Source organism: Bufo bufo, chromosome 3, assembly GCF_905171765.1.
Source record: "Bufo bufo chromosome 3, aBufBuf1.1, whole genome shotgun sequence".
Lineage (NCBI taxonomy): Eukaryota > Metazoa > Chordata > Amphibia > Anura > Bufonidae > Bufo > Bufo bufo.
In genome coordinates this window covers 466,631,081-466,645,376 of record NC_053391.1, presented here as the reverse complement: position 1 = coordinate 466,645,376, position 14,296 = coordinate 466,631,081, and the positions used below count along the sequence as shown (strand labels likewise).

Sequence of the window (14,296 nt, the reverse complement as noted above, 5' to 3'; positions counted from 1 at the left end):
AAAAACACAAGATGACTGTCAATCTTCTTCGGTCTGGGGCTCCATGCAAGATATCGCCTCATGGGGTAAGGATGATTCTGAGAAAAATCAGGAATCATCCCAGAACTACACGGGAGGACCTGGTCAATGACCTGAAGAGAGCTGGGACCACAGTCTCAAAGATAACAGTTAGTAACACACTACGCCGTCATGGATTAAAATCCTGCTGGGCACACAATGTCCCCCTGCTCACGCCAGCACCTGTCTAGGCCCCTTTGAAGTTTGCCAATGACCATCTGGAGGATCGAGAGGAGGCAAGGGAGAAGGTCATGTGGTCAGATGAGACCAAAATAGAACTTTTCAGTATCAACTCCACTCGCCGTGTTTAGAGGAAGAAAAATGAGTACAACCCCAAGAACACCGTCCCAACCGTGAAGCATGGGGGTGGAAAAATCATACTTTGGGGGTGACTTTCTGCAAAGGGGACAGGACGACTGCTCCGTATTGAAGGAAAGTTGGATGGGGCCATGAATCGCAAGATTTTGGCCAACAACCTCTTTCCCTCTGTAGGAGCATTGAAGATGGGTCGTGGCTGGGTCTTCCAGCATGACAATGACCGAAAACACACTGCAAGAGCAACTAAAGAGTGGCTCCATAAGAAGCATTTCAAGGTCCTGGAGTGGCCTAGTCAGTCTCCAGACCTGAACCGAATTGAAAATTTTTGGAGGGAGCTGAAACTCAATGTACGGTAGCCCAGCGACAGCCCCGAAACCTGAAAGATCTAGAGGAGATCTGTATGGAGGACTGGGCCAAAATACCTGCTGTAGTGTGTGCAAACTTGGTCAAAAACTACAGTAAACGTTGGACTTCTATAATTGCAAACAAAGGCTTCTGTACCAAATATGAAGTTCTGTTTTTCTATTGAATCAAATACTTATTTCATGCAGTAAAATGCAAATGAATCATTTAAAAATCATACAATGTGATTTTTTTATTTTTTAGATTTAGTGATGAGCGGCAGGGACATTAGTGAATTCGCGAATTCTAGATTATATTCTTGATTGCAAAAATCGGCAATGTATTATTCGCATAATGCGCGCGTAATATCGGCGGGGGGTAGGCAACTTTTCTATTGGTTGCTAGGGATGTTGCTAAGCTGTGACAAAGCCTTCTCATTGGCCCTCAAGCTAGAAGAAGGGAGGGATGATCACCTGAAATGTACGGTGTCAAAAAACAAACAAAAAAAAACTGAATATTCCTCATTACGAATATATAGCACTATATTCAAAATATTCGCGAATTCTCGAAGTGCCGATATTCGCAAAAAAATTAAATCGCTTATCAAATATATTTTCCCTACTGTAAGGCCGGAAGCCGCCCGTGTGCCTTCCGCAATTTGCGTAACGGTACAGGCAGCCCATTGTAGAAATGCCTATTCCTGTCCACAAAACGGACAAGAATAGGACATGTTATATTTTTTTGCGGGGCCACAGAACGGAGCAACAGATGCGGACAGCATACGGAGTGCTGTCTGCATCTTTTGCGGCCCCATTGAAGTGAATGGGTCCGTACCCGAGCTGCAAAAACTGTGGCTCGGATGCGGACCAGAACAACGGTCGTATGCATGAGGCCTAAGTGAGTGAAAAATCAAACCATGTTCCTTATTTTCTACACAAAACAGTATGGTAGGGTATATCCACATGGGACGTAAATGCTGCGGATTTGCTACCATGGATTTGTGTGCAGCAAATCTGCAGTGTTTTATCGTAATAGCAACGTGGATTAGATTTTAAGAATTCTTATCTACACACTGCAACAAAATTCACAGTGTAAATTGACCTGCCCTGTGGATTTTAAATCCACAGAATGTCAATTCATTCTGCGGATTTTACTTTTCGCAATGTATAGGGTGAAATCTGTGGCAAATCTGCATATAACATGCAGCTTTTGCTGCATATTCAGTGAGGCTTTTGCTGCGAATAAGCAGCAATCTGGAGAGGAATAGTCACCCCGTTTGGCTGTATTGTTAGGATACCAATAGTATATGCCATACATATTTTATTTATATTTAATGCACTTATATAGCGCTGCTATATTCCGCAGCGCTTTACAGACATTAGCATCATGCGGTCCATGGTGGGGCTCACAATCTAAGATCCCTATCAGTATGCCTTTGGAGTGTGGGAGCAAACCGGAGTACCCGGAGGAAACCCAGGCAAACACGGGGAGACCATCACCTATGTGCAGAATGCAGGTCACCTGACCCTCAGGATTGGACATGTAGCTTTAAATGCACAACTACCACCATTCATTGCGAAAACAGTTGAGCAGGTGGGATAGATATATATATATATATATATATATATATAAAAAAAGAAAAAAGATGGCAGCACCGTCACAGAAAAAAGGGAATGGAGGGTGCAAAAAGCCCAATGTGGATAAAAGCCAATCCAATGTGTGGTAGGGGTCAAGAGGAGAGCCCTCTGAATGTTGTGGCGACAGGTTGTGGCGACAGGTGGGTTGGATCGGAGCGGCCGCGACTCTGTATTTGCGTACAGATGCGCGGCCGCTCTGTGGTCACGGCTGGCGGATCCACTCTTCATTGTTGTGGTATCCCTTAGCCGAGCCCACTCAGCCACTTTTGACACTCTGGCATTGTCCCATGCCAGTACCATCCCGATTCCACACTGCATCGGACTAAATTGTCAGCATGATCGTCAGGGCGACAGAATGGGCTGTTTGCCCTTATCCATAATGGCCGTCTTGGTGCGGTGACGTAGGAGCATATGCGTCAGGTGACGAGATTGATACTGGCCGGCAGCATGTATTACACGTCGTATTGATACTGGCCGGCAACATGTATTACACGTCGTATTGGCATGCGCAGTGGGGACCTAGGCACGCCGGACCGCACATGTCAGCAGCGACCACAACCGACCCTCATCCTGCATCCTCAGTATGCACCACCTGTAATAGTAAGCACGTGACACTTTATTTAATCATCTACAGTTGACACTGATCATATTATCAACTATGTAATTATAGAAATATCTCACTAAGTTTTATATTTATGGTAATAGTTTTTAAGCAATCAGGTGCACCACGATTGAACCACATTGTATTGCTGATTTTATCTGTATTCACATGTATGATGTATTTTGTATTTTGCTTTATTTATTAATTATGTTCACTTAACATGTAATTGGCTATGGCTAGCTATAACACTATATATGTTTGGATCTTGATCTGTACACACTGCTTGAGGAAGGCTCCTGTGTTAGAGCCGAAACGTCGCTACAGCCTTATGGGTAAATAAAGTTTTTTGCCATTTTATTTATTGGAGTGCTGCCCTTTTTCTACGTCTGCATTATTGGATTGGCTTTTATCCACATTGGGCTTTTTGCACCCTCCATTCCCTTTTTTCTGTGACGGTGCTGCCATCTTTTTTCTTTTTTTACATACAGCCGGTTTTTGGCGATTGCACGTCAGTTTATTACGGACTTATTTTTTTCAACATGTCTACTAATGATCAAATTCCACCCGGAGGCTTCACATACACACAGGAAGCAGTCGACAGGATTCTATGCATGATCGAGGGAGATGCCGCGTTCCTCACCACCCCAACAGCTAAGGAGCTAAAAAGGAAATTTGAATTCCTATCAAAGAGATCTATCTCTTTGCGTCTCCACATGACCACTCTTGGAGAATATTTTAAAGCCCAACGTGTTCCCAGAGGGATGAGATCCAATCTACGCCCCAATTTGTTCTCTGGCTGTCCTTCATTTTGTAAGAAATTTGAAAACCTTTCAAACCGGTATGCACTGGACTTTATACTGCTTAATATTGAATTTTTACAGGGCGAATTGTCCAGTGTTATGCTTGAATTGGCAAGTGTGGAACAACAGCTTATTCATTTATCCTCAGTTGAGGAATTTGGGACATACAATGATGCATTTTCTACCCAGTTACAGAGTTTTCGTGTGGAGATGGAGGAAGGCAAACGCTTTAAATGGAATCGAGACTCTGATGACTACAAGAAGGGCAATATATACTCCTGGCAATCCAGTGATAAGAGCGTCTACACAAATAAGGATGGCTGGAAAAAGAAACAGAAATCTACTCAAGATGCCTTTTCTGCTGACCAGGCTTTTTTAGGGTTGAGGGAGACAGAATTGTCCGGAGACAACGCATCCGGCGTGGAGGCCGTAGACACAGGCGACAACAAAAAGCAGCGCAACAACAGACCCCGTCCTCCCGGCAGGAACAACCCGTCGAGGAAGAAGTAACCGTGGTGAATCTTTCTTCAAAAAATTTGACTGATGCCCAAGTGAGTGTATTAAGTAAGGGGCTTTCTTTTTGCCCACGAACCACTGCGGACTGGTTCGAACTTGATTTTGACCTGTATAATTTCTTTCGTGCTATCAAGTTGAGAATTTGGTTCCAGAATAGGGGGAAGATCGAGCATGCCAAGATGAGTGATTTCTCTCTTGGCATGTTCGATCTTTCAACTAGAAGCACCTTCAATCCAGTTGTCAATGAGCCTGCAATGGAGGCGTATATGGCTGCCGTTAAATCTGACATTCAGAGATTAAAGGCGATAAAATCTGTACAACCTTTTGGTCATCCCAATGTGACAGCGGAAGAGATGGTTGCTCTTAAAGAATTAAAACTCGACCATGAACTTACCATTAAGGCCGCCGATAAAGGCGGCGCGGTGGTCGTGCTTGACACCCAGAAGTATATTGCCGAAATCAAGCGGCAATTGGGTGACAGAACCGTCTATAGTCACATTGATTTTGACCCGAGGTTCAAGGTTGCTGAATTGATTGAAAATGTATTGACGGAGGCTCTGCATGCGGGGGTTATTGACGAGGGACTTGTGGATTTCCTTACTGTAACACATCCTGTCACTCCGGTGCTTTATGTGTTGCCCAAGATCCACAAGTCCCTCGTCGATCCCCCTGGTCGCCCTATTGTTTCGGGCTCCGATTCAATCTTCAGCCATGTGGCCATCTTCCTTGATAAAGTTCTGTGCAGTTTCTCTTGTGGGGGCAGCTCATATATTCGTGACACCAGCGACTTTTTGCTTAAATTGCAGGATGTTGAACTTGTTGATGTATCTGATGTGATACTTGCATCGTTTGATGTAACTTCACTTTATACATCAATAGATCATCAAAAGGGATTGGCTGCGGTCGGTTCAATGTTGGATAAATCCACACTCACTGATGGTTCCCAACATTTTGTACTATCTTTGTTGGAGATTGTGCTTAGGCACAATTATTTCTTATTTCAAGATTCATACTACGTGCAGGAACAGGGCGTGGCGATGGGGTCCAATGTGGCCCCAACTTACGCCAATATCTTTATGCGCAGGTTTGAGGAGGACGTCGTCTATGGAAGCCACCACTTCCAACATGTTAGGGCGTGGTGGCGGTACATAGACGACGTCTTCCTCATTTGGACAGGTGATGCCAAACAACTCTGTGATTTTCACAGTTTCCTCAATGGAATTGATAGGGCACTACAGTTCACTTTGGTGCATTCCTGTGTTGAAATGCAGTTTTTGGACACTCGCGTGATCCTGTCGGATGGTAAATTGCAGACAGAATTATTTACTAAGTCAACCGACAGGAACACGCTACTGACCTACAGCAGCAATCACCCTAGGTCCATGGTTAAATCCCTCCCATACTCCCAGTTCTTGAGGGTTAAACGTATCGTTTCTGACCCTGTGGCATCCAACAATACCTTGGATACACTGTTACATAAATTTGAGAAACGAGGGTATCCAATTAAGCTATTACAGGAACAAAAGAAATTGGTCAGTCAACTGAACAGGGATGACACTCTAAAAAGGAAGGCAAAACAAAAACAGATGACTAGGATTCCATTTATCTCCACCCACTGTGAACAGAGCGCCGACATAAGTAACATTATTCGGCGTCACTGGGGTATATTGGGCGGTTGTCTAAACACAGTCAAGGAATTCCACTCTCCTCCGATCATGTCCTACCGCAGGTCCAAGAGTCTCAAGGACCAATTGGTAAGGGCAGACGTGGGAACCCTGAAGACAGCGAGACAGCTGACCCTGACAGGTGCCAGTGTCGGCTGTTTTCCCTGTTTGTCCTGCGTAAACTGTAAATTCATTCTTAAGGGTAGAGCTTTCATGCACCCACGGACTGGGGTTTCATATCAGATGAGACATTATCTGACCTGTGACTCCAGTTTTGTTGTGTATGTTATCGTTTGTCCTTGTAATCTGTTGTACGTCGGTGAAACGACAACTGATTTTAAGACACGATTCAACAATCACCGACTTAGTGTCAGGAAAAAAAGACTGGATTTACCAGTATCTAAACACTTTGCCAACCAGAAACACACTGAGAAAGACCTAAGATTTTGCATCATTGATCATGTACCAATGCCTAGGAGAGGTGGCAACAGGACTAGCCTTTTAAAAAAGCGAGAATTAAAATGGATCTACACGTTGGACTCCCTCCATCCACATGGTCTCAATGTGGATTACAAGGTTGGGGTCGGTTAGTGGCGTGTCTTGCCCTCTATCTTTGTATTTTTTATTGTCGATTGTCCCAGTGTTGATTATGTGACTTGTGTGTACTATACATAAATCTTCGTTTATTCTAATAGTCTTTTAATATTGTATGTTTTGTATTCCCTTCCGTGCACTTATGCTCACACTTTATCTTTATATTTACAGGTGTTATGCTGCGAGTTTGGGGTGATGATGGGCGGTGTGGCCTCCATGCTGACAGTGCGATCGTGATGCCTGGATACCATTGTCTATGCGAAAAACGACTTCCGTGTTCCCTCCAGAAGACTGTTTTTGTTTTTGTTATTTTCCGTTACATGTGTGGTAGGGGTCAAGAGGAGAGCCCTCTGAATGTTGTGGCGACAGGTTGTGGCGACAGGTGGGTTGGATCGGAGCGGCCGCGACTCTGTATTTGCGTACAGATGCGCGGCCGCTCTGTGGTCACGGCTGGCGGATCCACTCTTCATTGTTGTGGTATCCCTTAGCCGAGCCCACTCAGCCACTTTTGACACTCTGGCATTGTCCCATGCCAGTACCATCCCGATTCCACACTGCATCGGACTAAATTGTCAGCATGATCGTCAGGGCGACAGAATGGGCTGTTTGCCCTTATCCATAATGGCCGTCTTGGTGCGGTGACGTAGGAGCATATGCGTCAGGTGACGAGATTGATACTGGCCGGCAGCATGTATTACACGTCGTATTGATACTGGCCGGCAACATGTATTACACGTCGTATTGGCATGCGCAGTGGGGACCTAGGCACGCCGGACCGCACATGTCAGCAGCGACCACAACCGACCCTCATCCTGCATCCTCAGTATGCACCACCTGTAATAGTAAGCACGTGACACTTTATTTAATCATCTACAGTTGACACTGATCATATTATCAACTATGTAATTATAGAAATATCTCACTAAGTTTTATATTTATGGTAATAGTTTTTAAGCAATCAGGTGCACCACGATTGAACCACATTGTATTGCTGATTTTATCTGTATTCACATGTATGATGTATTTTGTATTTTGCTTTATTTATTAATTATGTTCACTTAACATGTAATTGGCTATGGCTAGCTATAACACTATATATGTTTGGATCTTGATCTGTACACACTGCTTGAGGAAGGCTCCTGTGTTAGAGCCGAAACGTCGCTACAGCCTTATGGGTAAATAAAGTTTTTTGCCATTTTATTTATTGGAGTGCTGCCCTTTTTCTACGTCTATATATATATATATATATATATATATATATATATATTTTTTTATTTTTTTTTGGGGGGCTTTCGCTCTGGTAGATAGGGTAAGCGGGGGCGCAGTACAGAGGCAAATCACAAGTTCTTCACTCAAATCATCAGTGTTTATTCACACCTGAGGCAATTGCACAAAACAGCACATAACTTTACAGTCTTGGTGTTAATTCACACACAATGGAAAGTTCATATAACACAAGTCCCCTTGCTGGCAGTTCTGCCTCCAGTAGTCCACAGCAGGCTTTAGGGCCTTTTTCCCCAGCATGCGGCTCTCAGCCCTCCAGCACGGCACAAAGCCTCAGATCCAAAAAACAGAGACATCTCTGCTGAGCCCAGCTGCCTATTTCAGGACAGCCCAGCCACACATGCTGGGAGAAAAATACCTGCCTTGCCAGATACAACCCCTCACTGTGTCACTATATGGATCTAGATGCATGAAAAAAATTTAACAGTTCTGACACGAGACTCCATTAATATATTGATATGTATAAACCAGACCTACCTGAATGCAGAAAATAGTTCCCCCACTGATCACACTGGTGATAGGCCTCACACTGAGCAATTTCATTTTCATGATGAGGGAATGCCAGATCAATACCACCTGTATGAATGTCAAGCTGTTCTCCAAACACAGTACTATAGAAGAAAGAATACCCACATGCCATGAGATTACACACACATCATTAGTAATATGTAAGCTTTTTAGCAAATATGAAAATAAAATAACCAACAGGGTTGGATTTTTTGCCATTCTGGGGTCGCGGCAACCTGCAAGCTGCACTGCGACCCCATTCATTTCTATGGCTACACTGCGATCCTCGGTCGCGCTGTTGTGTAGCCCAATCCTGACACACATTTACATTACACCAAACAGAACTGTATTGTGCACTGCCATATATCAATATTGTAGGCTAGGGACCAACAACCATCGGCACTCCAGCTGCTGTGAAACTACAACTCACAGCATGCACACTTATGCCTTAGGCCTCATGCACACGACACATGGAGTGCTGTCCGCATCTTTTGCGGCCCCATTGAAGTGAATGGGTCCGCACCCGAGCCGCAAAAACTGCGGTTCGGATGCGGACCCGAAAAACGGTTGTGTGCATGAGGCCTTATTCACACAGTCAGTGTTCAGTCAGTGATTTCCATCAGTGATTGTGAGCCAAAACCAGGTGCGGCTCTAAACACAGAACAGGTGCAGATCTTTCCCTTATACCTTATGTATGTGGAGGCTCCAATCCTGGTTTGGGCTCACAGTCACTGATGGAAATCCCTGACCAAAAAAACTGACGTGTGAATGAGGCTTTACTCAGCTGTTCCTGTAACTCCCATACAGGTGAAAGGAGGATTCTGGGAGTTGTAGTTTCATAACAGCTGGAGTGCTGGAGCTTGTTGAACCCTGTTGTAGGCCATCAATACTGATCATACGTGAGGGTCTGATCTCCAGGTCAACCACCAATCATCACAAAGAAAGGAACTCCTGAAAGATATGCACCCCGTATTTTTCTTTCACACAAACACAATGGGTCCCCCATATGATGGCTGTGCCGAATATTGCATCATGTCTTCTTTAAGTGACAAAGCACAGATACAGCAATATGTACATGGATGAAGGGGAAGGACAGAACTCACAGGAGCACCATTGGCCCTTTAGTGTGATGACTGGAGTGGGAACTGGACCCCCACTAATCAAATATTTATGGCCTAGATGCCAGTGGAAATGGATATGCTGCACAAGCATCAAGATGATAAGTTGAGGGACACAGCAATGTATAGGAAGTGGGGAAGGGGACAGCCATTACCTGCAGTCCTATGTATCGCCACAGATAACATAGTGATAACTCTCTGAGTGCTCATAATGTAGTAGATGTTAATCCTGTATTACACCTCAAGATTTCGTAGAGATGACAATAGATCGAATTGTTTGCGAGTCGTTAGCAATCGAATTTAGTATGATTAGACACACAATTGTCATTAGATGCGACCGGAATAAAATCGCTGTGTACTTGTTAATCGTTTACTTTCTGGATCTATTAGACAGTCAGATGATTGCTCATGGACGTGCGCTACACCCAAAAGTCATTTACGAGCGGCAAACAACTTAGGCGTACAGATATGAGGGCAATGAGCAATATTTTTTTTAAATGATCACCGAGAAATGCTATGATCGATAAAACTATTAGATGTAACGATTAACGCTTGATTCTGGACAATGAGCGATTTAGCGCAGGGCAAAGGAGAACATAGGAGCATGAACTGCTCCAATGCTCAAGTCAGGGGGGCTTCCTGGGTGAAAATGGAGGTATGTCCGGATTCAGCTCGGAACCCGGACAACCCCTTGAAGAGGGGTTCTTGCAGAGATTGACCTGACTGCTGCCTAGCTCCTGAAATTATCAATAGACTCCGCTATCTAGCACTGAGCCAGACAGAAGTCAGATTGTAGTATGCTGGCTCTGGACTCCCTACTGCTGCAGATGGAGGGCCCTGCATGTAAGGCTACATGCACACGACCGTATGTGGATCCGCAAAGAAACGGATGACGTTCCGTATGGCATTGTTTTTTTTTGTGGATTCGTTTTTTTTTGCGGATCCATTGTAATAATGCCTATCCTTGTCCGCAAACTAGTAAAAAAAATAGGACATGCACTATTTTTTTTGCGGAGCAACGGAACGGACATACTGATGCGGACAGCAGAAGGTGTGCTGTCCGTGTTTTTTGCGGACCCATTGAAATGAATGGGTCCGCATCCTATCCACAAAAAAAAAAACGGATCGGACACGGAAACAAAATACGGTCGTGTGCATGAGGCCTAAGTAATTAATAGTCATTTACAGCCTGAGCCCTTTGCTGGTGGGGGGGTGGGGGCCCCATAGCAGCTGCAGCAGCGGTAGTTACACCCCTGAGGTACAAAAAACCGAGAGCACACATGTATAATCATGACATATTTTATTAAATGACATCATAAAAGACAACATATATATGAATAATTAAAGTATGAATAAATAAATAGCAGCAATGCAGTAAACACTGCAAATAAGCAGCTCCCCAGTAGGCACACAAGGTAGAAAATCCCCCCTCAGGAATAATCATTATGGTTTAACAGCACATTGCATGAAAAGACAAAGACCAAAAGGAGGAAGTCCGTACCAAATAATACAGGTAAAAACCACAAGGGTTACCTAAGCCAAAAAAGTGGGTGAAGGCATAAATAGCATCAGAAGCAAAAATGCATATGATACAACCCATATATATGTTGTCTTTTATGATGTCATTTAATCAAATATGTCATGATTATACATGTGTGCTCTCGGTTTTTTGGTATTATTGAGTATATTTCCACACATTGTCGTTCATGTTTTTGATGATTATTTTGGTTGTACCCCTGAGGTACAGTAAATGCGATAGATAGATAGATAGATAGATAGATAGATAGATAGATAGATAGATAGATAGATAGATAGATACAGTTGCAAGAAAAATTATGTGAACCCTTTGGAATGATATGGATTTCTGCACAAATTGGTCATAAAATGTGATCTGATCTTCATCTAAGGGCTCTTTCACACCTGCGTTATTGTCTTCCGGCATAGAGTTCCGTCGTCGGGGCTCTATGCCGGAAGAATCCTGATCAGGATTATCCTAATGCATTCTGAATAGAGAGTAATCCGTTCAGGATGCATCAGGATGTCTTCAGTTCCGGTACGGAACGTTTATTGGCCGGAGAAAATACCGCAGCATGCTGCGCTTTTTGCTCCGGCCAAAAATCCGGAACACTTGCCGCAAGGCCGGATCCGGAATTAATGCCCATTGAAAGGCATTGATCCGGATCCGGCCTTAAGCTAAACGTCGTTTCGGCGCATTGCCAGAGCCGACATTTAGCTTTTTCAGAGTGGTTACCATGGCTGCCGGGACGCTAAAGTCCTGACAGCCATGGTAAGTGTAGCGGGGAGCGGGGGAGCAGTATACTTACCGTCCGTGCGGCTCCCCGGGCGCTCCAGAGTGATGTCAGGGCGCCCCAAGCGCATGGATCACGTGATCGCATGGATCACGTCATCCATGCGCATGGGGCGCTCTGACGTCATTCTGGAGCGCCCCGGGAGCCGCACGGACTGTAAGTATACCGCTCCCCCGCTCCCCGCTCCTACTATGGCAACCAGGACTTTAATAGCGTCCTGGGTGCCATAGTAACACTGAAAGCATTTGGAAGAACCGTCTTCCAAATGCCTTCAGTACACTTGCGTTTTTCCGGATCCGGCAGGCACCTCCGGCAACGGAAGTGCATGCCGGATCCCAACAACGCAAGTGGGAAAGAGGCCTAAGTCACAACAAGAGACAATCACAGTCTGCTTAAACTAATAACACACAAAGAATTAAATGTTACCATGTTTTATTGAACACACCATGTAAACATTCACAGTGCAGGTGGAAAAAGTATGTGAACCCTTGGATTTAATAACTGGTTGAACCTCCTTTGGCGGCATTAACTTCAACCAAACGTTTCCTGTAGTTGCAGATCAGACGTGCACAACGGTCAGGAGTAATTCTTGACCATTCCTCTTACAGAACTGTTTCAGTTCAGCAATATTCTTGGGATGTCTGGTGTGAATCGCTTTCTTGAGGTCATGCCAAAGCATCTCAATCGGGTTGAGGTCAGGACTATGACTGGGCCACTCCAGAAGGTGTATTTTCTTCTGTTTAAGCCATTCTGTTGTTGATTTACTTCTATGCTTCTATGCCTTGTCCTGTTGCAACACCCATCTTCTGTTGAGCTTCAGCTGGTGGACAGATGGCCTTAAGTTCTCCTGCAAAATGTCTTGATAAACTTGGGAATTCATTTTTCGTCCAGGCCCTGACGCAGCAAAGCAGCCCCAAACCATGATGCCCCACCACCATACTTCACAGTTGGGATGAGGTTTTGATGTTGGTGTGCTGTGCCTTTTTTTCTCCACACACACAATCTCATCTCATTGATTGGACTCCAGTTGGCTGACACCTCACTCCAATTAGCTCTTGGAGATGTCATTAGTCTAGGGCAGGCATGGCCAACCTGTGGCTCTCCAGCTGTTGTAAAACTACAATTCCCACCATGCCCTGCTGTAGGCTGATAGCTGTTGGCAGTCCGGGCATGCTGGGAGTTGTAGTTTTGCAACATCTGGAGAGCCTCAGGTTGGCCATCCCTGGTCTAGGGGTTCACATACTTTTTCCACCTGCACTGTGAATGTTTACATGGTGTGTTCAATAAAAACATGGTAGCACTTAATTCTTTGTGTGTTATTAGTTTAAGCAGACTGTGATTGTCTATTGTTGTGACTTAGATGAAGATCAGATCACATTTTATGACCAATTTGTGCAGAAATCCATATAATTCCAAAGGGTTCACATACTTTTTCTTGCAACTGTAGATAGATAGATAGATAGATAGATAGATAGAATTATTTTAGATTACCTCTAGACATAAAAAAAAAAAAAATGTTTTTTTTTGCACCTTGCGATTGTGGAGCACTCAATATGCCAGCCAGGCCTTCCTTTACCCCATGGAGAGACCCAACAGGGCTCATCAGGTTTAGCGGTCTTCCATAACGCAAAGTCTCTGGGGGACCTCTTGTCACTTACAACTGCCACACAAAACAGCAATAACAGAAATTAGAATTAAAGAGGACCTTTCATCTGTTTTACTTATAGGAGCTAAATACCTGTACTTGCCGGGTACTGCTGATGCTGCCACCTAGTTTTTTTTGTTCTTGTTGTTGTTTTTTTTAACCACCTCCGGACCGCCGAACGCAGCGACGCGTCCTAGAGGTGGTTGATTGATTCCTCCTGGACGCGCCGGAGCGTCCTCTCGCGAGACGCGAGATTTCCTGTGAACGCGCGCACGCAGGCGCGCACGTTCACAGGAACGGAAGGTAAGCGAGTGGATCTCCAGCCTGCCAGCGGCGATCGTTCGCTGGCAGGCTGGAGATGTGTTTTTTTTAACCCCTAACAGGTATATTAGACGCTGTTTTGATAACAGCGTCTAATATACCTGCTACCTGGTCCTCTGGTGGTCCCCTTTGTTTGGATCGACCACCAGAGGACACAGGTAGCTCAGTAATAAGTAGCACCAAGCACCACACTACACTACACCCCCCCGCCCCGCCACAGATGGATCGGATCCGCAAAACACATACGGACGTCTGAATGGAGCCTTACAGGGGAGTGATCAATGACGGAGGTGATCACCCCATATAGACTCCCTGATCACCCCCCTGTCATTGATCACTCCCCTGTAAGGCTCCATTCAGACGTCCGTATGATTTTTACGGATCCACTGATACATGGATTGGATCCGCAAAACACATACAGACGTCTGAATGGAGCCTTACAGGTGGGTGATCACCCCATATAGACTCTCTGATCACCCCCCTTTCATTGATCACCCCCCTGTAAGGCTGCATTCAGATGTCCGTATGTTTTTTACGGATCCACGGATACATGGATCGGATCCACGGATACATGGATCGGATC

The 14,296-nt window shown here is 44.8% G+C and overlaps 1 protein-coding gene across 2 annotated transcripts in view; it reads right to left on the bottom strand.

The window, feature by feature from the left end:
- Positions 1 to 14,296, bottom strand: part of CARS2 (cysteinyl-tRNA synthetase 2, mitochondrial) — a 102,255-nt gene that overhangs the window by 25,529 nt on the left and 62,430 nt on the right. For both annotated transcript variants that reach the window (XM_040425218.1, XM_040425219.1), the window contains 2 exons: positions 13,278 to 13,407; positions 8,291 to 8,424 (listed from right to left, as the gene is read on the bottom strand). In XM_040425218.1, the coding sequence (XP_040281152.1) occupies positions 8,291 to 8,424; positions 13,278 to 13,407 (264 nt within the window). The remainder of the gene's footprint in view (positions 1 to 8,290; positions 8,425 to 13,277; positions 13,408 to 14,296) is intronic.